This window comes from Adiantum capillus-veneris, chromosome 13 (assembly GCF_014529385.1).
Source record: "Adiantum capillus-veneris isolate H3 chromosome 13, ASM1452938v2, whole genome shotgun sequence".
NCBI lineage: Eukaryota > Viridiplantae > Streptophyta > Polypodiopsida > Polypodiales > Pteridaceae > Adiantum > Adiantum capillus-veneris.
Genome location: NC_140943.1, coordinates 145,054,404 through 145,079,736, shown reverse-complemented (window position 1 = coordinate 145,079,736; position 25,333 = coordinate 145,054,404). Strand labels below are relative to the sequence as shown.

Genomic DNA, 25,333 nt, shown 5'->3' with positions numbered 1-25,333 from the left:
TTGCTTATAGGCTGGAATTGCCTGACACTTGGAAGATTCATAATGCGTTTCACGTGAGTCTTCTAAGACCCTTTATGGGTGATGTGCCAGAAGATATGCCACAGGAAGATCAGCTAGAAGTCGATGAACTTGATGAGATCTTGATACCTGAGCAAATTTTGGCACATAAAGAAAGAAAAGTTAAGGGACAGGTTGCAAGACGCTATTTGGTGAAGTTCAAGAACTATCCACCGGATGAAAGAGCATGAATTGTCACAGTCACCAAATGTATTGCATTGCCTGACACTTGGAAGATTCATAATGCGTTTCACGTGAGTCTTTTAAGACCCTTTATGGGTGATGTGCCAGAAGATATGCCACGAGAAGATCAGCTAGAAGTCGATGAACTTGATGAGATCTTGGTACTTGAGCAAATTTTGGCACATAAAGAAAGAAAAGTTAAGGGACGGGTTGCAAGACGCTATTTGGTGAAGTTCAAGAACTATCCACCGGATGAAAGAGCATGAACTGTCAGAGTCACCAAATGTATTGCAGCTTTACCTTGAGGCCTTTGGGTTACAACCTACGTATGCCCCAACCCAACATGTGCAAAGGAGGGGTAATGATGGAGCTAGCACATCAAATGTACATACGGATTCAATGAAATAGAAATGTGCATCGCTCTTCAAGTGTTAAAGGTATTATGCTCACTTCTATCATAGATGGAAATGACAAAAGTATGAAGGTCTCATTAAGTCATTCATATCTATGTGTTATGACCTTTCTTACGGGTACATGCGATGATAAAAGCGCGCTAACAACACAAGATCATCAATGGCATGTATATATGGCATGCAATCGAGGACATTTGCGATTTCAAGAGGGGGGTATGTCACGAGGATATGTTTCTTTTCGATGATTTTTATTTAATTTTTGGGACCCTCTATTTGAAGTTGCAAATGACCGGACATTGTATGGCCAGTGTGAAACGGCCGACGACCGAGAGTTTCACTCGCAGATGGGAGGCCATGTCGCCACGAGTTGGTCGGGCTGAACGGCACTGGAATCAGAGCAGTAAAAGGGTATCTAGGCTCAGTTCAAAGTCATTTAGGCCCCCTCGTTACACTTATAAGTCGGTGGGTACTAGGAAAATTCACTCAAAGAGGCATAGTGGACAAATGGCAGCACCAAAAGCTGTAGAAGTCAAATTACTGCCACCTTTTGCGCGCTCCAAATCAATTTGGATTGATCTGGGCTGCTTTTCTCTCTCATTGTGGCTTGGTAGCGCTCTAGCTTCCAAGCCGTGTGTGTTTGAAGTTTCAATTCCCGTTACAGGTTTTTAGTTGCAAAGTTTCTCTGTGTCCTACACTCTTAAGTAAAGTTTCGAGTGAAAGCCAAAGTCATTTGCCCTACGAGCCGGTTTCAGCTAGAATACTACTAGCTTATTAAAATTTCTCAAAATGTATGAGGCTCCCCAAGTAACAACTTGCCGCATCTACGGTAAATGTACATACAAAGCTTGTGCTCCTTCACAAGAAGTATATCCACGTCTCGATCTACATTAGCTTTGCAAAGCAAATTCTGTCTTGGACCACTGATGCTAGTGTGATACAATCCATTGACATTCCAAGTGATAATATGCAAACCCATGTGACAAACAATGATGAACTTGAAACCTCAAAGGCATACATCAATCAGGGCAATGGCTACAAGACTGAAAATTAGCGCCGAGCCATCCCTGGCAAAAGCCGTGGAACAAGAGCTAAGGGAAATCATGCAATAAAGGTCGAAGGAGCTCTTCATGAAAAAAAGAGCGAGCGACTGTAAACCAAGAGCCATCGTAGTCTGCAGAGCATCGAAGTGTACTAGCAGTTGTAGACTGCGAACATACTCACATGGTGCAAGGGATCAATATAGTATGGTCCACAAACAAATCCAACGGCAAACAGTAATTGTCTCCTATATCTAGCCACTATATGAAGCACTTGTCCCATCACCGCTACGTTGAGTGCCATGAGAACTCCCAAGCTACTAGACCACTAACTATGAAGGATCAAGGAACATGAGGAGGTCATAGGGCACACAATAGAGGTGGTGTGGAGGCGGAAGGGGAGAAGGTGTCGATGAGGATGGCAAAGGTGGAAAGTCAATCTCCATAGCAAAGTGTGAGGCAACAATTGTGGTGGTAGGTCTAGGTGCCTACGGAGCTGAGGGTGGATGCTGGGAAGCGGAGGGTATGTCTTGTAGTACTGATCTGGCGAAGTAGCTAAAGCCTAAAACCTAGAAACTGACAAAGACGCAAGCTGTTGAGGTAGTGGAGGTGGTGTTGTAGGAGGCTGTGGCCGCCAAAAAGTATGACAAGTAGCTCTCTGCCAACCCTCCGCAGCTCCCTCAAGTGGGGGGTGCTAGGGCTCAGACCAACGAGGAGGGTGGGTAGGGCAATCTCTCACCATGCCCAAAAGCATGGCAGTTGAGGCACTAATCCGGGCGACCGGTGACCACCAAACGCTGCAAATGGAACCGCTTTGTAGTGGGATCTCGAAGTCAAAATATGTCCGAAAAATGTGTATCACCAAGGACATCCACCTATATCCATAGTGAACAATTCTTTGTAGGCACTGAACCTGATATAACCAGGCCCCAGATAGCGGCTATATCAGTAAGACAACCTGAAAGATGGGCTCGGAGTGATGGAAAGGAAAGAGTGACTATAAAACCAAGGAATTCGCCACTGGCGATCAAACTCCTCAACGTTGAAGTCTAGTGTCCAGCTCTCTAAAGAGCGATTCTAGAGACACTCGAAACAATGCTCGTCTAAAAGCTGCACCTAAAAGATGCCACAACCCAACATGATGAGCTCCAAGATGCTGCCCTGGCAACCACCAAGTGTAGACTGAAGCCACTCACGAACTATGCTACATGAGGGGGAGAGGCCCACCAAGCGCCCAAGCAAAGTTCGGCCCAAATAACGTCGAGTGGTTGTTTCAATACTGGCTAGGTCCTCCATAGTCAAATCATATGTCCTGGTGAAGGGTGCATGAGCTATCGTCGTGACGCTAGTAGCAGGTGTGGTAAAAATCGAAGCCTCTCTCTCTCTCTCTCTCTCTCTCTCTCTCTCTCTCTCTCTCTCTCTCTATGGCAAGAGACTCCTTACGTTGGTATGCATAGATGTCAACTCGGTTTCACATACATGGCTTCACTATGGATAGCTTACCACCTTTTTGAGACTCATTGGATGCACCATCGCTCGCACTGACACAATGAGAGACTAGCAGAACTATTAGACAGAGTCTCACACAGCTAGACATGAGGGCATGGTTGTGGCCTCCAGAGGAGCCAAGGAAGAAAGTGGCTTTCTACAGAGACCATTTTCTCCACACCATTGAGGATGGCTTCATCATACGGCCGAGCTCCATGAATGAGCATCTTTCACATGGGGTTCGATATGCAATAGGTCAGCTATGTACATCTCACACCAACTCCAGATAGAGATAGGCAGATACACATAAGTTCCCCCAAATCAGAGGATATGCTAGCTATGCCACCAAGAGCCACAAACAAAGGAGCATTACATCGAAATACGAGGTCGCTTCCACTTTATTCAGAGAGGGTTTCGGTCCTCTTGCTAGAATGGTCTTTCTTGCTGGTGTCACCAAGAGGTGTATTTTTCCTGTTGCCTTCTGTAAATAAGTACTAGATATTTTTATTTATTTTTATTTTTACTTGTTTTCCCCGGAACCCTTGAAAAGGTGCAAGTGGACATTGCATGGCCAGTGCGAAACGGCTACGGCCGAATAGGTTTCTCACAACGGGAGTCTGGGTCAGTCAGACTGGGACTGGTCGGGCCAGTTAGCACTGAATTCTGATGAGTATGGAAGCCTGTGTGCGCCAAATGAACATTGGGCCACTCGGAAAGTCACTTATAACTTTATAAGTCAGTGGGAACTAGAGAATTAACTCAAAAGGGGCAAACTGGACACATGGCGGCTTCTGGGGAGTTTGCTACTTCCAACTGAAGAGGGGGCGCCCAATTTGAGAGAGGCTGATTTTTTATCATAAGTGAGCTACAGTGTGTGTGAGTAGTGGGTGCAAGTCTACAGCTTTAATGGAAAGCTTGCCTTCTCCTCTGTCTCATGTAGCGCGATGATTTGCTCTCGTGCATCTCTCTCTCCCTATTGGCACATACGGTAATGCCCCACTAGTTGGGCTACTCAGATGAACATGTACAGTTCTGGGGGTTTATGCGCGTTTGCCAAGGCAAGAGCCTTCTGAACAGGAACCGGATTAGCTAATTGCTAATCCCCCACAGGTACGCACAGTTCCATCGCGAAAGATTGCGAGTTTGGAGAGTTTCCTCGCGTGAAAACTCGTCCAAGTTATAGGGGAACTGTCCCATTGCGTGCGGGAGCCCTTGGGACACGCGTAGGCGTGTTCGCTCCGCTAAAAACGATCCGGAACAGCGAATTACAGCCTGCTGTGTTTTTCTGCAGGTTTAGGGTTTCGCACCTAAACTGCAAGGGAACACCGGGGGAGCCTCGTGAGAGCCTTGGGATGCGTGTACAGGCTTTTGGGCACCCGACAGTGAAAAAACAGGGAATTACAGCCCGCTGAAATTCTGTGACAGCTCACCAGAAAGCTTCCAGATAGCGAGGGAATCCGTTAGACAGGTGCTTTTGACCTACAGGGGTTTTTGCGCCGTTATGCTGCCAAAATCAGGTTGAACACCTGCGTTTTAAGCCCTCGCCAGGTTTGGACAGCTTTGTGAAAGCTTGTGCGCAGTGGTCGGATCGTCTACCTTAATTTGAATCAAGAAATACCGAAAGGGGCGCCAGTCTTTGGGGCCTACAGGGTGTTGGTCTCGTGTGCGCAGTGACATTCTAGTCGCTGGACGCAACTGTGTTCTCTTCCCTTCTCAGTGCTTTGTGTAAAGTTAAAACTTAACACGTAATTGAAATAGTACCGCCCTCTACGTTGTACAAGCCGGTTATATGGTTCCATCGACGGGATAGTCACTTTTTCTTCAAAAAGTGCAGCGTGGATTGTTGTGGGTGAAAGCAACACAGAGCTTGTCGATATGGCAGAGAAGAGAGACCAAGTACCTGAAGAGGGATCTTCCTCACATGGCACAGAGAAAAATCCTTCAACTCTTCAAGAAGAGCACAGGTTGTTTAGAACTCAACTGCGTTGTTGCATGGACATGTTTCAGCAGTTGGCTAACAACCCAAGGATGCAGGAGTTCTTACAGGCTCCGACACAGGGTTTTCAGCCTCCTACACAGGGCATGACTGAGCCGTTGCAGGAAAAGGAGATTTCCAATGCGCAAAGGACTCATGATGCTCGAGGGAAAGCCCATGTAGTTGAGCAACTAGCGGTGTCCAATGATCCAAAGCAACTTGTTTTAGCTGGACAGGAACAGTTTGTGAATGGTCAAGGGAGTAATGAACACGCTATGCGTCAGACCCTTCCATTACCTAATACTTATCCTGGTTATTTTGGAGGTGGTTCAATGTTTCAAGTTATGGCTGGACCTTCCACAGGTTATATGCGAGGGAATGTGTTCGGGACAATGCAAACAAGCATGGGTAACCCTATGTACGCGAACATGGGTGTCCAACCAGGTTTTCAGGGTGCCTATGGCCAGTTTCGAGTGCCTGGAACACAATTTGGTATGGCTGGTTTTTCGCAGCCATACGTACCAAATGCAGATACCACAGGTAAAACAGTTGATGCGAGTGCTGGAATGAACAATCATGGCGCACCACTGTTACAGGCACTTGTTTATGATAATGTGGCTCCTTTCAGTCAGCTTAAGGATTACAAGGAAGGTGGGCAGGGAGTGAAGTTTGAAACTTTCAGAATAAGTGAGGATCAATTGAAGGCTTTGACCTTCATACAGCAATTCGATGCAGCTTATGCTGGAGGAAACTTCACGGAATCTTCAAAGATACGCAAGGCTGCCACTTTCTTGAAAGGGAATGCGCTTCAATGGTGGACCGCATTGTTGAACCAGGGTCAAGCCCCAACAACGTGGGTCCAATTCAAACAGCTTTTTGTGCCTGCATGGTTGACGAACACTTTTGAAGTGGATGTGATGACAGAATGGCACGAGTTGAATGCTAAACAGTGTGCGAACTTGGAAGAGTACAATAAAAAGTTTTGGGCCGCACTGTTGCCAGTCACCTCTTACAGGTTTGTGCCATTGTCAGAACAAATTGAGAAGTACTGTTGCGGATTGCCTAAGAAAATCAGGGACTATTGCACAAAGACTACTGTCATGAATATGTTTCAATTGATAGAGAATGCAAGAGTGGCCAGCAATCTGTCGAAGGGAGATTCCGATGGATTTAATAGCCACAAGAAAGGGACCCAGGGCAAACAGTTTTCAGCCAAGGGCAATGTTGCAGCAAAGCCTTCTGAGCCTTCCGCAAAGAAGCCCTCCACTCAAGAAGGTGGCGTCCAAGAAGCAATCTAAATCTTCTTCGGGACAAGGACAAGGGCAAAAAAGGCATTTTTCTGGCAAAACTTTTGAAGAAAGTAAAGCTCTTAGGGAGGCCAAGAAATGCTATATTTGTGAACAGGAAGGACATTTTGCAAATGAATGCCCACAGAAGAAGTCACAAGATAAGGATGACAAGTCGGACCATAAAGGGAAGAAGCCAAAGCCAAGTGCAGGACTTGTTCTAGATTTGGTTGGAGACCAGCCAAACACAGATGCCACGGAGCTGTGCAGAGCTTGGGGCAAAGTTAGAGACCAGACAGTGCTGGTTTTCTTTGATCCAAGAGCCCATGCAAATTTCATATCACCAGAATTGGCATCAAAGTTGGGCATTCGTGCAGAGGAGATGGGTATGACAGGGAAAGTAGGTTTGGCATGCCCAGGTCATTTAGAGCCCGTTACTCCCATTTTGGGGAAGCTTCGTCTGCACATTCAGAGTTATGTGGATGTGGAAGAGTTTCATATTATGCCACTTGAGGGCTGTGATATGTTACTGGGTATCCCATGGTGTTACAGGTTGCATGCTACGCTGGATACTTACAACAAAAAGATTACCCTTGTACATAGAGGAAAGACTCATGTCCTTGATGTAAAGCTTAAAGGCGAGTCTGTTCCAGTTGTTTCTGCTTCTGCTATTTCATCTGTAATAAAGAATCATCTTTCTGCGTACTTGATCTTTGCAAAAGAAGTACCTCAAGTTGTATCTAATTTGTCTACCTTAGATAAAGACAGGTCAACTTTTTTGAGTGGTTTCAGTGATTGTTTTTCGGACTCTTTGCCAGGGGAGCTACCTCTTGAGAGACCTGAGGATCATACTATAGATCTTGTGCCAAGTTCTAGTCCACCGAATAGACCACCATATAGGGTTAGTGCAGCCCAGCAGAGAGAGATTATGAGTCAGTGGGTACCATCAGATACGCATTAGGCCAGAAGATGTCCATAAGACTGCGTTCAGGACAACATTTGGTCTCTATGAGTTTCTTGTCATGCCATTTGGTCTCACAAATGCTCCTGCCACGTTTAATAGAATGATGGACAAAATTTTTAGACCACATAGAAACTTCGTGGGTACCTTCTTTGATGATATGATTGTCTATTCGAAGTCTGAAGAGGAGCATAGGGATCACTTGATTGCAGTTTTCAATGAGTTACGTAAGAACATGCTACTCATTAATGCGAAGAAGAGTGAATTCTTTTTGCAAGAGATTCACTTCCTTGGGCACATTGTTTCAAAGGATGGGGTACGCATGGATCCCGCTAAAGTGGAAGCAATTAGATCATGGCCAGACTTGAAGTCCGTACATGACATTCGAAGCTTTCTAGGCTTATGTTCCTACTACAAGAGGTTCATCCGAAATTTTGTTGAGATTGCTTCTCCACTCCATGCACTACAAGGAAAAGGAGTTACTTTCAAGTGGACAGCCAAGGAAATTTTAGCGTTCAAACACTTGAAAGAGAAGCTGACTTCAGATCCGGTAATCATTTTGCCAGATCTTTCAAAAACTTTTGTGGTTCAGTGTGATGCGTGTGGCCATAGTCTTGGTGCAGTTCTAATGCAGAATGGCCGAGTAGTCGCATATGAGAGCAGAATTCTTTTGAAGACTGAAATATGAGAAAGAATTGCTGGTAGTAATTCATGCTCTCACTAGTTGGAAACACTATCTGCTAGAGGCTGATTTTGTTGTCCAAACAGATCATCAAACCTTGCGATATTTTCTCACACAGACGAAGCTGTCTGAGAAGCACATGCGATGGGCAAACATCTTGTCAATGTTCCATTTTCAGATTGTGCATGTGCAAGGGAAAAAGAATGTGGTGGCTGATGCGTTGTCACGAAAGCCCCAAATTTCAGCAGTGTCAATTCCGTACCATTGTGAACTAGACGAAATGAAGACACAATATGCTGAAGATTCAGATTTTGCAAGGATCTATGACCAGCTTGTTGATGGGCAACATCATGAGCACTATATGCTTAAGAATGACTTTCTCATGATGCATGGAAAGTTATGCGTTACTAAACAGTTACGGCCAAAGATTTTGATGGAAAGTCATGCTCCACCTTATGCTGGGCATCGTGGAATTGATGCGACAGTGAAAGGGGTTGAGGCATTCTTCTATTGGCCAGCTTTGCGTCAAGATGTTGACACATTTGTAAGATCATGCTTAGTATGCCAAAAAGTCAAATTTGACAGACAAAAGCAACCGGGATTGTTGCAGCCATTGCTGACCCAGATAGGCCATGGGAAAGCATAGCAATGGACTTTATCTTTGATCTTCCAAGGACGCAAACAAGCAATGATGGGATTTGGACTATCATTTGTAGTATCAGTAAGCATGAGAGAGGCGACGAAGGATTCCCCCCACCAGGAGGTTTTTCCAACCCTCCCCCTTCGCCATCTACGCCAGACCTTATGGAGGCAATGATGAAGCAAATGATGGCCATGATGGATCGACAGGACGACAAACGCCTTGCTTTGGAACGCGAGCGCGACGCAAGAAAAGAAAGAAAAGAACTAAGGAAGGAAGAAGCCGTAGCAAGAAATGCAGCATTGGAGGTCGATCGTGCTGCGCATAGATTGGCTATGGAGGCAGAGCGTGAAGCTTCGCAATCAAGGTAGAGACAAGTTCGCCATGATGACTTACTTCTCTTGCTGTTGATTCCTTGTCTGTAAATCTTCAAAATCCATTGGCTGATTTTTTATCATAAGTGAGCTACAGTGTCTGTGTGAGTAGTGGGTGCACGTCTACAGCTTTAATGGAAAGCTTTCCTTCTCCTCTGTCTCATGTAGAGCGATGATTTGCTCTCGTGCATCTCTCTCTCCCTTTTGGCACATATGGTAATGCCCCACTAGTTGGGCTACTCAGATGAACATGTACAGTTCTGGGGGTTTATGCACGTTTGCCAAGGCAAGAGCCTTCTGAACAGGAACCGGATTAGCTAATTGCTAATCCCCCACAGGTACGCACAGTTCCATCGCGAAAGATTGCGAGTTTGGAGAGTTTCCTCGCGTGAAAACTCGTCCAATTTATAGGGGAACTGTCCCATTGCGTGCGGGAGCCTTTGGGACACGCGTAGGCGTGTTCGCTCCGCTAAAAACGATCCGAAACAGCGAATTACAGCCTGCTGTGTTTTTCTGCAGGTTTAGGGTTTCGCACCTAAACTGCAAGGGAACACCGGGGGAGCCTCGTGAGAGCCTTGGGATGCGTGTACAAGCTTTTGGGCACCCGGCAGTGAAAAAACAGAGAATTACAGCCCGCTGAAATTCTGTGACAGCTCACCAGAAAGCTTCCAGATAGCGAGGGAATCCGTCCTAGACAAGTGCTTTTGACCTACAGGGTTTTTTGCACCGTTATGCTGCCAAAATCAGGTCGAAAACCTGCGTTTTCAGCCCTCGCCAGGTTTGGACAGCTTTGTGAAAGCTTGTGCGCAGTGGTCGGATCGTCTACCTTAATTTGAATAAAGAAATACCGAAAGGGGCGCCAGTCTTTGGGGCCTACGGGGTGTCGGTCTCGTGTGCGTAGTGACATTCTAGCCGCTGGACGCAACTGTGTTCTCTTCCCTTCTCAGTGCTTTGTGTAAAGTTAACAGGTAATTGAAATAGTACCGTCCTCTACGTTGTACAGGCCGGTTATAGCTGGAGTCACATATGGATGTAAACTTTTGGTCTCATAGGACATTTTAGCCTTTTGAAGAAATTAATATAGCATCATTTCATTTCATTTTTCTCTCTCCCCCCAAAAATGATGGGCACTTAGTATCACATGCAAGCAAGTTCCCAATTACAAAACACGGCCAAAGCCAATTTTCTAAAAACAACTGTAGGTGAAGAAATCCCTCACAATCTTCAGGGGAAACAAAGCCGAGGGGAAAAACCTAAGGATAGAACAAGGGAAAGGATACATGTAATTGGGGCTAAGACGGAAAAATGAAGTCAAAGATCTCTGGAGAACAACATAATCTAGCTGGAAACCTCTCCAGCATTGAGCCATAAAGCACTCCAAAAAAGATGACCTCTATATTTTCTCGACTAATCCGTGGCAAACCGCTCGGATAGCACAAAGTTGAATCCTCCATCTACACCATGAAGAGCAACTTGGACCGAACATCGTGCGCACTAGAGATGAGAGAAGCCCCTATCTGTTATGTCCCCATCACAAGAGAGAGGATCTAATATATGACACCGTCGGGATGGGTGTCCAATGTCCAGACGGACGAAGTGTGAGACCCAAGACAATGTGGCCAGTCACTTTTACAAAAGGAGGACGGGGCCTCATTTGTAGACATCGACCTCCACTTGGCACTAGTAGAGTGCCAGTGGTTAGCCGCAAGGCTAGGAGTACTCGAGGTCACCTCAAGGAGCTGAGGTCAAGCGGCATGGGACGCCCGCTCTTACAGGTGCACTCGTAAATCCTCGGATGTTGGCCCCAGCTAGGGGATGTTGCCGAATGGTGGTGGTGGTCGGGTGATTAGTCCAACACGTGTTCATAGGCAATCTAGGTAGCCAAGAGATCCTTGCAACCTTTGTTTCATGGTATCACAGCCGGCTTGGCTACCAGTACGAACTCGTGCACACCTATGCAACATTCTTTGAGTACGGCAAATTGTTTCGATGTAACTACTGATCAAAAGATGGTATGTTCATTTTTCTTCCTCTTACATAAATGCGCAAGTGACTTTTTGTTGATCTTTGTCAAATCACAAATTTTGAGTACCTCGGTGGCGTTTTTATTGATTTTTACAGAAAAATCAGACTTTGATGGTTAATTTCAGTAGCTTTACTGATTTTACATTAAAACACAGCAGTAGGAAACTAATTTTACTGATTTTTAAAACAAACTCAGAGATTTACAGATAAATTACCAATCACTCTTGATTTGAAAGTACAACACTGAATTTGCAGATTTGCAGTTCTCAATTTGCATGGTTTTTAACAATCAGAATTTACATTACTGTCTAGCTGATGCAGAGAGAGAGAAAGAGGGAGACTATCTTGTTTGCAACTATAGGGAGAGAAAGAATACCTCTCTCTCTCTCTCTCTCTCTCTCTCTCTCTCTCTCTCTCACACACACACACACACACAAATGAAATGAAATGAAATGTTATATTAGCGTCTAAAGGCCAAAGTGACCTATGAGACCAAAACGTTACAATGTGGTGGATCTAATACAAAGTCTGCTATGGAATCCTAAGCTGCTAGATGTGAACTAGGCAGCTAGCTGGATTGTGTAGGATATGAGTGGGGGGAGAAGCGAATGGGGGGCTAATACAACACAATGTGGGTGTATCCTTAGAAAGAGCTAAATCATAGGAGATCCAGCATCGGTCCCTCGCGGATCTCATCAATCTCCTCCATAGTCAATAGTCTGACCGGGCGTCGTGCACGTCGGGCCAAAGTGATCCTAATCCTCTGATGAAGCCTCCGTCAATGCTCTGTAGTCCTCCCCAATCGTGGGTGTCTGGATCTCCTCAACTCGGTCGCTCGGTCAATTAGCGTGCCTCTGGTGTGAGGAGAATGTGGGCTCTGTTGTGGTAGTAGCTCCTTCGGTTGTCCAGTGTTTGCTCTAAAGAATTATGTGATCCGTCTCTCAGACTTGCTAGCCTCTCCTCTCATCAGGCTCTCTCTCTGTCTGTGCAACTTGAACAACAGTACGACGGGGAGTTGTACGCAGCGTTCGGGAAGGATGAGTTGCCTCTAGAAAAAAGAATTTTAAAAAAAAAGTCTATTAATTCTCCACTTCAATGAGATACTTAATAGTGTAGGTGCAATTGTTCACTTCACAGGCGAGATCTCTAGTTCAAACCCAAAATGGCCCAGTTTAGCCCAGTGTGACATAAAAACGTGTTTCATGCAGATGAAACCCCCAAACCTATGAAACGTTTTGTCGAAACGCATGAAATGGACAGGCATTTTTTATGAAACGTTTAAAATTGGGGCTTTTTTCCCAGAAACTTTGTTCAATAGAAGTACTTTGGTAAATGAATCAATGATGCATCAGTTATGATTCATGAAACTAGTGGCTGTGTTTAACTTTCATCAATACTGAACATCTCTTTGATCGTGCTCGCTTGAAGTCGCTTCTAAGCAGTGAGCACGTCTCTCTCTCTCTCTCTCTCTCTCTCTCTCTCTCTCTCTCTCTCTCTCTCTCTCTCTCTCTCTCTCTCTCTCTCTCTATGTGTCTCGGACATTAAAGTCTAGAGTCATGTGTGCTACTTTGTATACATATTTCTCATATTTTATTAATATATAAAATAATGTCGTTTACGAAACTTGTTTCATGTTTTTGACGCTATGAAACGAAACGTTTCAAAACATCGAAACCCCGAAACAACCGAAACAACCGAAACCACAAAACGTTTCATGTCACACTGGTTTAGCCGCGAAGGAAATCGAAAGAAGCATCTGGTCAGTTCACGTATGCTTTACTTGTACCAAGCACAAGGGATATAGATCAGTTGGTAGAGACCACCTTGCTCCATGGTCAGTAGTCTGACCGGGCATCGTGCATGTCGGGCCAAAGTGTTCTGAACCCTCTGATGTAGCCTTCGTCGATGCTCTGTAGTCCTCCCCAATCGTGGGCGTCTAAATCTCCCTAGCTCGATCGCTCGCTCGATCAGTGAGCCTCTGGTGCGAGGAGAATGTGGGCTCTGCTGTGGTAGTAGCTCCTTCGGTTGTCTAGTGTCTGCTCTAAAGAATTGTGTGATCCGTCTCTGAGACTGGCTAGCCTCTCCTCTCATTCGGTTGTCTAGTGTCTGCTCTAAAGAATTGTGTGATCCGTCTCTGAGACTGCCTAGCCTCTCCTCTCATCAGGCTCTCTCTGTGTCTGTGCAACTAGAGTAACAACAAACCCAAGCATCTTTGGTCCTCGTATCCCATGACTCTGGATAGTGGTCCCAAGCCCTCTCTGAACAAGCAGTGGAAGTGGCCTCGTATCTTATAGTAGATTGGGCAGTGGCATGTGTAGTGCAACTCTGTCTCAGGCTCCATGTGACACAGGGGGCATGTCTTGGCCTTTGCTGATACTCCGCTACATCTCCCGGTCTCGACCCAAAGCTGGGGTGAAGATGTGCGTATCTAGCCAATTGCACATCGTATCCCATGAGACAAGTGGGTGTCCATGTATCTGGTTCTCGTCACAAAGCCGTCCTCCGTAAGCTGGAGAAGATGCCACATTGTCGTCTCGAAATCTGCACGATGAGTTTCTACACAATGGGTTGAATTTAGTTTGTCATTATAATATTCAATTTTTAATTAAAAAGGTGAGACCCAAAGTTTTTAAACTTTGGCCTCTTTTAAATATGAAACTTGTTGCACTCTAAAAACCCTTCCAAAAGTAAATTTGGCTCTTATAGAGATTCACCTTTGGCTCCCAAGCCTCCTCTCTCACGCCTGCTCGCTCCTCCGTGCTGCTGGCATCACTTGTATTGCTCCAAATGCCGCTGTTGCACAGAGAGCTTTACAAAGATAAACTTTTCGCGAAGGAAAAGTGTTAAAAAGGCCCTTTTTGCGTGGAAATTCAAGTTTTCTGTGGATTTTTCAATGGATCTTTCAAACTCAAATACACGACGTGGAGACATGCTGAGTAGCACCCAAATTCCGCTCACGAACACTCTTTTTACATGAATTACAAGTGCTTTTCAAAGCCTAGATCAATGCATATATGCTCTTGACAATACAAATATTCACACAAACATTCGAGTGTGCTCTTGAGAGGGGGAATACGGCTTAGTCGACGACTTTGCGAGTTTCTGAAAGTGAGTGGGCCTACTGCGACAATTTTGTACAAGACTACTCATTTCTCGAGAGAAGAAAGAGAATATACAAAGCTTGCTATGAACAACTGCCTCCATCAAAGGACTACATGCTTTGATCTCTATGAAGAGGAAGATGAACAGAGGATCGTGACAATTCCTCTTTGTTTGTGCAATAAGGCGCTTACCTTGTAGCGTGATATGACAGAAAAGCCTAAGACATAGACTGATTTTTATGCTAGGCAGAAATTGAGATGTAAACATCTCTTTAAATTTATGCCAATTTTTAGGATCTTTAAGATGCACATATACCTAACGAAGCATATACTTTTCAGAGAAGTTACAAATCTTTAAGGCTAAATCAAATTCTCTAATGAAGGGAAGCCCCTTTGCAATGCCCATGCCCTTTCCATCGAAATAAGGAAGTTTCACACTCTTGTCTCCCACCTTGCAGGTTTCTTTCTTATTCTTCTAATTCTCCAATTCATATATCTTCTTCTCCTTCGTACACAATTTTGTTGATGAATGATAAGAAGGAGCTATTGCATAGGGCTCCAAGAGAATAGCATTTCCAGAGAAGTCCGGATTGATGATGCCCTATATTCCTTGGTAAACACAATTGGGTCTCCAAAGTCAAAAGCTTTTGATAAATTCTTCAAAGTGAGATACCTTAAAATTAGTGATTGCCTTCCTACCACTTTGCATAGATAGATGCTAATCTTTGGTTAGAGCTTGAGAGAGAGGTATAGATGTGTAGAGATATAGGATAATAGATGAGTAGAAATATGGATAACTTGAAAGACTAAGAGAGACAGATTAGAGAGATAGAGAGAAAAGATTGAGAGTGACACTGCATTGACCCGGAACGACCCACGCCCTTTACGGATTTATGTTTATTCCTCTAGAATTACAAGTGTATAGGCTAAAAATTCAGCATAGAATCACCATCAAACAAGTAAGAAAGCAATATTGGTTTCCCCTCATTTGCAAGTGTTGCCCTTACAAGAACATGCAAGAGTTGGAGGAACTCCGTCCGTGCGCCACCCCAAAGGCCTACCAAGTGGTCACACAACCGGTTGTCTTCTCTTGCACGTCGGATGCAAAATTCAGCAATGGCTTCCTCATGCGTTCTCCTTCATCCGATCACTTCAACAACACCTCCTCCAACGCCTTCCGTCCTCACATAAGCTTGAATGAATGTGTGTGTGTGTGTGTGTGTGTGTGTGTGTGTGTGTGTGTGTGTGTGTGTGAGAGAGAGAGAGAGAGAGAGAGAGAGAGAGAGAGAGAGAGAGAGAGAGAGCAATGGTGACGGTAGTGTAGAGGCTTCTTGAGCTGAGATTTAGAGAGTAATTTCAGCAATGAGGTGATCCCCAAAATGAGGAAAAAGAGGTTGTTTTATAGATGAACTTGATTCTTGAATAAGGAGGTTATGTGGTAGCGTTATCACAATGTCTTGTCACTTGTCTAAAAAGATAAATTATCTTTGACAAGTGTCCTTACATGTCTCAGGTGTCTCAACACAAGTATCTAAAACGAAACAAAAACTGAATTGTCTTTTGTCTTTGCAAGTGTCGTTACACATATAACAGGTGTCTTGATAGATTCTTCTAGCCGTTGACTAGAAGCTTCTAGAACATTCTAAAGTCTTCTTGAACATTCTAGAATTGGTAGAAAACTGATATCAAAAATATCAATATGGAAATCAAATTAAAGCTCGTAGAATACCTAATGCTCAAGCATTTTCAAAACAACACATCTCTCTCTCTCTTCCAATAAGGTAAGAGGATATAGGAGGGGACTTCAACATGTTGGAGGACCCTTCTGACAGGATCGGAGGCAGCCATGCTACTGTGCATGGAGTCGAGTTAGCAGCTTGGGAGAGGTTGTGTATGACTTTGAGGGTCTCGGATACATGGCAGCATTCTGGCTTTGTGAGGCCTCCAGAGAGTCTTGCCTTCTCTAGATCGGACCGCAGAGTGGGAGGAGTGAATCTATCGCGGATAGATCGCTTCTACACTAGTGACCACTTCAGTGACTTGGGGGGCTCAGTGGGCATCCTGGCAGGGACATCCTTCTCGGACCATGCACCAGTGATCCTCATAGTGGCAGACAGGCAGAGGAGTGGGAGCACGATGCTTCGCATCCCATAGCGGGTCTTGTTGGACTCAGCACTCAGAGAGAGGGTAGAGGCTCTCTGGACAGAGGGCATGGACAGCCAGGCTCTACCTCCAGACAGAGTGGCCTTACACCTAGCTCAGCTTAGCCACTTTTTTACAGGAGTCTTTGGCTCGACGGGCTGCAGCGAGAGAGGAGGAGCAGCGTCTCAGACGAGGCATTGCTTCACTACAGAGGATGCAGGAGCAGCATCCAGACAGTCCATGGTTGGAGGAGCAGTTATAACAGGCTCAACATGAGCTTGCTTGCACAGAGGAGAGGCGCCATGAGTTTGCCTTTCACCCACAGGCATCTCAGTGGACTCAGGTGGGTGACAGAGTGACAGGTGTTTTTTTTGAGACAGTGGGACCTCCGCACTCGCATGCCAAGGTCAATCAATTGAGGAGACCAGATGGGTCAGATGTTTGTGAGCCCGAGGATATGCGTGCAATTGCTACTGACTTTTACCGTGAGTTACTGTCGGCTGAGCCCCAGTCAGAGAGACAGGATGCATGCAGGGAGCAGGTTTGGGCACAGATGCCTTGTCTTGTGTCTGAGGAGATGCGCCAGAGGTTAGAGATACCTCTTCAGCTTGAGGAGCTGCACACGGCTCTTAGGGCCCTCCCTCGTGGTAGCTGTCCAGGTGAGGATGGGCTGACTCCCAGTTTCTTCTTGGAGTACTGGGACCTGCTTGGCCCAGATCTGTGTAGTGCCTTTCAGTACATTCTGCTCACAGGAGTGATGCCGGATAGCATGAGTGAGGGCCTGATTTACCTCATTCCAAAGGAGGGTGGCTCCTTGGATGAGATTCGACCGTGGCGCCCCATCACCATCCTAAACTCAGCCTACAAAATTCTTGCCAGGGCTCTGAGTTTGAGGATTCAACCACTTTTGGAGAGCCTTATACATGGGACTCAGACAGGTTTTGTCAAGGAACGCAGTATCCTTGACAACATCTTCACCTTCTGGGAGGCTTCTGCCCTGGCACGACTCCATGGGGAGGACCTTGTGATTCTTCTTCTCGATTTTGAGAAGGCATACAACAGAGTTGATTGGGACTTTCTAGAGGGCACGCTACACAGGATGGGCTTCTCAGATGCTTGGATCAGAGGGGTGTCAGCTTTGTACAGACAGGCTCACAGTCAGGTGCTTTTGGCAGGCGATAGAGGTGAGCGCTTCATGCTCACACGATCGGTCACACAGGGTTGTCCTCTTGCCCCCTTTCTCTTTCTGTTTTATGCGGAGGCGATGAGCAGATTTTTGGTGTCATAGCAGGTTGGTCTGAGGGGCTTAGCACTCCCTATACGGGGAGATGAGCTTCTGGACGCTGAGTTTGCTGACGACTCGGCCTTGTACTTAGAGGGCCAGGAGGCCAACTTACACAGATGTGAGCAGGCTTTGGAGACCTTCTGCTGTGCATTGGGCGCACTGATCAACTGGAGAAAGACAGTGGCTTTCTCGGTTGGCAGTGCTCCTGTGCCAGATTGGATGCCAAGAGAGGGTTTCAGGTGGATTCCTCCAGGGACTGCAGTTTGGTACTTGGGTTGTCAGGTTGGTTTGGACTTGTCCCCCGAGCAGCAGATTGCTCCTCTTCTCCTGTCCATCAGGAGAAAGCTGTTACATTGGAGCTCAGCACGACTTTCGTTGGTTGGTAGAGTAGTAGTAGTTGTCAACCAGGTGTTGTTGGCGACTATGTGGTACATCACTTCTTGCTGGATCTTCTTGAGTTCTTGTATTAGCCAGGTAGAGAGGCTGATCAGGAACTTCCTTTGGTCAGGTCGCGACACTCAGATTGCCCGAGCCAAGGTGGCTTGGTCGGTCATCACACTTCCTTGTTCTCAGGGAGGGCTTGGGATCATTGATCCAGCACAACAGAGCAGAGCCCTTCTTGGGAAGTTCGTCGTCAGAGGACTTCTTCCAGGCGAGGAGCCCTGGAAGGAGTTCTTGCTGCAGAGGCTTCGTGCCAGGGTGCCTCAGTCAGGAGGCCCTTGGCAACCTTCGACCAGATGGATCTTTACAGAGCTGTGCCGAGTTGGTTTGAGCAGGAGACTGGAGGACCGATTTGCTCTGAGTTTGCTTCGCTCTTGGGAGCTCTTGCGGCGTGGCCTAGAGCAGAGACCGCCGATGTGCACGGAGGAGCGCCTACGGCAGCCCCTCGTCTGGAACCCCATGGTAAGCACTCAGAGAGGCCACTTGGTTGGGAGTCGGCCTCATGTTTCTTGGGGTCCCATGGCAGCTGGTCCAGCGCGCTCTCTAGGTGACTGGCTAGAGTTCACAGGTTTGTCGGAGGAGGAGCAGGCTGTCCAGCTACAGGGCATGAGAGGGGTGCAGAGCATGTGTCAGGACATCTCAGAGTCAGTTCCAGCTGAGTGGCTCACGCGTCTCGAGCCAGTAGCACCCCGGTGGATGGGAGCCTTCACACGACTGGAGGTTCTCATTTCAGTCAGGGCTTGCTCAGAGACTGTCCCAGCCCTGTTCTTCGAGCTTCAGGGTGGGGGACGCTTACAGCGAGTTGCAGTAGAGGCCCCGCAGGTAGCAGAGTGCTGTTTCCAGAGGATCTGAGTTGTGGGCATCTGTGGGAGGACTTGCGTCTTAGACCCTGACCCAGCAGCTCTTGAGACAGGACACTGGAGGCTATGGGCTTGGGAGTGTTGTCCACTGGCACGAGTACAGTGGGATCCTGGTGAGTGGCTATGGAGGGACCCCTTCTCTTCTGCAGACCGCCCAAGAGTCCCCTTCTTTCAGTACACTGTTCGGCTTGGACGTCATATACTTGCAGCACAGAGAGACGCCCGCCCCGCTGCAGCACGTCATTGGCAGGAGGAGGGCCTCACAGTCGAGTTCTTGGCAGCTTTTTGGCAGAGGCTGTGGGACTCCAGACAGCCGAGGCGAGTCACCTTGTTTCAGTGGCTGGTCGCACATAGAGCCACAACAGTAGGGAGCTGGCTTGTGCATAGTGGTCTCTCGGCCACATGTGCAGCTTGTGACCATTTGGTGGAGAGTCAACGTCACTGTCTTTGGGACTGTCCCTCGGCCCAGCAGGTGTGGCTACGAGTTCTTCGGCTGATGCTTGCTCTCTCCACGGCTCGACAGTACACTTGGGGGGCAGCGGCTTGGTCCACCCTCACGGGCCCGGCACTTCAGTTTGAGCTATCTTCCACCAGCAGGATGATAGTGATACAGGGGGGGCAACCTACACTTCGGCCTGCTACAGAGCTTACTCCACTGGAGTGGTGCAGTGAGAGAGAGGAGTGTTGGGAGCTCATCAGTGGCCTGACACTTTGGTTCATTTGGCGGGCCCGTTGTTTCCGCATCTTTGAGGCTCGCCCTGTGCCACCAGCTGAGACTGTTCGTGACTTTTGGCTAGAGCTGATCCATACTCTCAGAGGACAGCTTGAGGGACTACAGGGCAGCTCCGACCGCATGCGGGAGCGCCGCGAGGCTTTCCTTCGACTCTGGCGCCCTGGGCCTTTTTACACCATAGTCCAGGGGGTGCTCAGATGGCACTACTGTCCACCTGTGTGGCTTTTCCCTCCTCCCATCTCTTGATTTAGCCCCATTGTATATATGCTGTTTTTTCATTGGGAGAGTCTCCCCATCATGCTTGTTGTAGCCCTCTCTTGCAGATGTGGTTGTAGCCCTATGGGCAGTTTTCATTAACTAATAGAAGGATCTTTTTCTCAGAAAAAAAAAAAAGGTAAGAGGATATAGTCTACCTAGATAAGTCTAGGATAAGCACACATTTACCCTTAAAGAAAAGTGCAAGGCATAGACCCATGGTAGTCACCCACAAGATAATATGACTATCAGCTCCATCACGACTAATATTGACTATATACCACGACATCCCCACTAACGTCATCAGAGCCCAATAGCGGGTGTAGAACTAGGTACTAACATACCTCCCAAACACAACACACACCACATGCACAAAGACACACATGGGCATACATCCACACAAAGTTCAACGTATTGGGTTTCTGTCATGACTCCAGAGATCAAGGGCAAACTTAGCAATAATGAAGCCTAGCACAAGAAGAAGCATAAAATCCGAAAAAAGAGCACAAAAATGAGGTGGTTGATAGGGCATATGCACCACTTTGGATAGAACGAATTAGCAAGAACTTAGAAGATACTGCTTTTCACGCATGTCAATGGCCATTCATACTTCCCCACTTGGGGATAGAAGTATGACTAATCAATAACGGTTCCATAAACACAAGACCACATGTTCAACTATGTAATCTTTCAATCGGAAAGACAACATATGTAATAGTGATTAAAAGGTTCATATGCAAAGGCTGGCGACATCTCCAATGGTCTCGGGTTCTTGTATGGTGATTCTCACTCCTTGGTAGCCAAGTTTCACAATTGAGGAGTTAAGAGGCCCCAAGAGATCCCCCGGTTTCAATTGCTTTCTTTTTATGTGGCATACACGTCGAGCATCATCCTTTGGCAGCTAGATTTGCACGAGGGCCTAGTCATTCTAGGCTCTACTACTTATGACTCGGGCACCATGGATCTCAAAGTCTATGTCTAGGATCTACCGTTCTCCTGTTACCACTCGGGAGCCATCCACCATCATTTCTATCCCCCTGGCCACACCCCTCCAACCCATACTTCCACCACCCAACGAGCCAATTCCTTCTCATTTACATCAATTACCTGTCTTCACACCCTTTGCACCTAGTCTTGTGTTGCCTCCTCCACCTCCTAGATCAGCATCTTCTCCACTTGATCCTGACCCTTCCAGCTCTGTTAATCTTTCACCTCTGCTGCTCATACCTCTGTCCCTGCCACCTTACCCCTTACTCTATCCTTGACGTCAATTTCATGCATGTTCATGGATAACAGCTTTTTATCCTGGGATTTCCATCGAGAGAGATGCTACCGATGGTCTTGCCGCACTGCAAGTGAGTGTGTACTTGTTGCACAGGTCTCAACATTCCATTTCCTTGGAGGACAGTCGGCAATGTCCTATGCTATCATATTACCATCCTTCTATGGGGAAGGAGGAGTGGACCAATGAGACAGTTAAACACTTTGTCCGACAACACTCTTTTGAGCCGATTCGCTCTTGATTGCACGCTTTCTCAAAGGATTTTGTTTCCACCAGGTTTTCTTGCATGTACTAGCTCAATGTACTGGTTTGATGAGCAATGCTTTTGTTTGCCTACATCCAGCATGGGAGTTCCCTCTTGGAGTGCAGGACTGGAGGAGTCAATCTACAGTGAAAGCAGTTGCTTATAGACTTACAAATGCAAGTGCCTCCTTACCGAGAGGTCATAGCTAGCTTTGTGGCTTGCACTACAGTTGTATGTACAGATTTAATACAGTTGTATGTACAGATTGATGGACAGATGTATGGTCAATTGCTTAGACAAATGGTTTTCAATGTATCAAGAGTTGCTCATGCGGTTTTCTTGTGGATTTACATAATGCATCTTGGAATACCTTGGGCTGCATCTGATTAGTTCTAGTGGCCCACACAAGATGTTGATGCACCGGGATTTGCATAGGCATATATATTTGTGGGAATGTGGATATTCTGCTTGTGCAAGAGCATAAGATTTCAGTTGCTCACACTCGTAGCTTGCCTTGGGTCTCGCATTTTTTGGGAGCCTGCAATTGTACGCATAGCTCGCAGTAGTGGGGCCTGTATCTCAGTGGGGAGTCGCTGGCCTATTACAGTGTAAGGTGATAGTGTATTAGTCTTGGGTCATGCCATGTGGTTATCCTTGCAGCTATAAGATTCTATACTTGGGGTCATGATTGTGTATCCTCCTAGGGATCTCGAGCACGTTTTGTGTTTTAACAGCAGATAGTAGATGTATTGCCTGTTGTGGATAGTTGGATTGTGGGGGTGACCTCAACAATAAATGCTCGCTTGTTCTTGGGGTTTACAATCGTTAAAATGAAAACAAACCACTCTTTGAAAAGCAGTGAGCAGTACAGTAACTAGATGGCCCAACAAAATAAATAAATTCACATAATTGCTGCAATTGAAAATATCAAAGACTTATGCTACCTAGAATCTGGTTATCCAAACTATCTTTCCTAGGTTTTGCTTGCACGAATGCAGTCCACAGATCTACAATTACCTATTGCTCTCTCTCTCTAAAATAGTATCCTCCATAGAAACAATTAATCCACCTTGCCACTAGCCTCTTTTAATACAACTTAAGGAGATTTTAGATTATCGATGGCTAGTCTGATGGTAGTTTTAATTACCCTCAGTGTTTACTTGTTCAGAAAATTAAGGAAAACCTCAGTGCTTTCTGTCACTGACAGGTAATTTAGTAAAGATCTCTGTTTATAAACAATGACGATGCGCTTTTTTATGAGTTGACAGCAATTCCCATTTACAACAAGAGGAGTTTTTTTATGGAACTTACCTCGAAGCTGGTAAGCCACGCTTTTGTTGGCCATGAATGGATAAACAAGAAGCCGCTCAGGAGTAGCACAGTATCCTATCAGATGTAGAAGATTGCGATGCACTGCCACCCCTATCATGTCCACTTCCCGCAAAAATGCAGCTAAGCCACCTGAATCTTGTTTATCTTTGAGACGTTTCACAGCTATTGGTGTTCCATCTCCGAGAACACCTTTATAAACCTTGCCAAACCCACCCTGGCCCAAAAGATTTATTTCATCAAAATTATCTGTGGCTGTCTGTAATTCTCGCCATGAAAATTTTTTCAGTTGTCCAAAAGAAATTTTCAAGTCATCTTCAGCTGCAAAATATATCAGAGGCAAACTAGTTATTAAATGGATGTTAATAGAATGCTCACTAGCTTGATTAATCAAATCATACTCAGCCATATTGACTAATACTGAATCGGCAATTGACAGTTCGCTGGAAAAGTCCCCAAAGAGTTGGTCTAACAGTAAGGCTTTGGAAATTGGCCTCTCAACCTACGGGTTGTGGGTTCAAATCCCCCGTTGGGTCACACTCTAGAGGGACACCTTGTGCTCACCTGGTGTCCACGTTGCTAGGGCTCTTTTCCTTGGACGCACGAGTGCATCCTCCTCCTGGGGTGGGTCACCTGAGGTGGAGGTTCCTAGCTGATTGCTACGAGTTCTCTCCGTCGTTCCCAGCACGTGGTTCAATTAGGTGGCCATGGTTATGCCTATGCGTGGCTCTTGCCCGATAGTATGCGGCCCTTGCCCGACCATGTAACATGGCTAATGATTGGAAGGGATAAGAACCTCCCCCCGTGGGCCTCTGGTGTGTCGAAAAAAAAAAAGTTGGCTAGAAAAACCTAAAAAGCAAGTATCTGGAGAAAACCTTTCTAAGAAAATGATTTCGATAAGAGTGCACCCCTCCAAAAAGGATGGGAAGTATTTGCATTGTTTTGAAAGAGTGACTTCTTATTTGAAAAGTAAATTCCTTCTTTTACGAAGGTACGTTTCCACAACAAGCATGAAAAGCATTTAAAACAAAATTGGTGACAATTAAACTTTCATGTGAATTGTAGAAAATACTACAAAGGTCTTGCAGCCATTTGTTCCCAACTATTCAGGGCCCCATGAAAATTCCAGAGAGAATCATCTTAGAGAAGGTTAGCCTGCTCTATCTCCCTCTGTCTGGTCTATCCATGTCGCACATGGGTTTCACCAGGAGGTGTATTTTTGTCGTTGCCTTCTTTGAATAGATATAACATATTTTATTTATTTTATTTTTGCTTGTTCCCCCCTGGAACCCTTGAAAAGGTGCAAGTGGACTTTTTAGTGCAAAACAGTTGCAACCAAACCGGTTTCTTACATCGGGAATCTAGGTCTATCAATCGGTGTCTAGTTTGGCCAGTAAGCACTGAATTCTGTTGAGTATGGAAGTGTGTGTGCACCTAAATGGAATTTGGGCCACGACAAGACAGACAACTTTATAGGTTGGGAGAGGTTAGGAAATTGGAGCAAACAGGGCAAATTAGACACGTGGCTGAAGGAGGGTCACTTGCCCCCCTAGTCATCATACAGGAAGCTGAGGTGAAGCTGAGGGCCATCTTGGAGGTGCCTAAAAGAGAGAGATTCCTGATCTTCTCTTTCTGTGAGTGCATTTTCAGGTTTGAAGCTTTAATGAATAGCTTGATGGGATTTTTGTCCGAGTGTCCGATCGTTTGTTTTCAATTGAATAAAAAAACACCGCAAGGGGCGCAAGACGTTGGGGCCTACAGGCTGTCGGTCTTCGTGTGTGCAGTGACAATCTATTTGTTGGCCTCATCAGTCTTCTCTTCCTCCTCAGTTCTCCGTGTATAATTAACAGGTAGTTGAATTTGTACCGCCCTCCACTGTGTACTAGCCGGTTTCATGGTTCCATTGCCGGGATAGTCACTTTTTCTTCAAAGAGTGCAGTGTGGATTGTTGTGGGTGAAAACAACATAGAGTATATCACTATGGCAGAGAAGAGAGACCAAGTACTTGAAGAGGGATCTTCCTCACATGGCGCAGAAAAAGCTCCTAAGGCTCTTCAAGAAGAGGACAGATTGTTTAAAGCTCAACCACTTAGCAGCATGGAAACTTTTCAACAATTGGTCAAGAATCCAAGGATGCAAGAGTTCTTACACGCTCCTACACAGGGTTTACAGGCTCCAACACAAGATATATTTGAGCAATTGCAGGAAAAGGAGATTCCTCATGTAGAGGGGTCTTTGTGATGCTCGAGTGAAAGCCCATGTGATCGAGCAACTAGCGGTGTCCATTTTTCCAAAGCAACCTGCTTTACCTCGACAACAACCGTTTGTGAACGGTGGAGTAATGAACAAGCAGTTCGTCAAACCATTCCACGGCCTGCTTCATATCCTCGTTATTTTAAAGATGGTTTAGTGTTCCAAGCTATGGTTGGACCTCCCACAGGTTTGCAAGGTTATATGCCAGGGAATGAGTTTGGGACAATGCAACCAGGTATAGTTAACCCCATGTATGGGAATATAAGTGTCCAATGAGGTTTGCAGGG

General features: G+C 46.0%; 1 protein-coding gene across 4 annotated transcripts in view; it reads right to left on the bottom strand.

The window, feature by feature from the left end:
• The window catches only part of LOC147445014 (LRR receptor kinase SERK2-like), a 76,692-nt gene that overhangs the window by 18,832 nt on the left and 32,527 nt on the right, over positions 1-25,333 (bottom strand). For all 4 annotated transcript variants that reach the window (XM_086527501.1, XM_086527498.1, XM_086527499.1 and 1 more), the window contains one exon: positions 22,776-23,114. In XM_086527501.1, the coding sequence (XP_086383627.1) occupies positions 22,776-23,114 (339 nt within the window). The remainder of the gene's footprint in view (positions 1-22,775; positions 23,115-25,333) is intronic.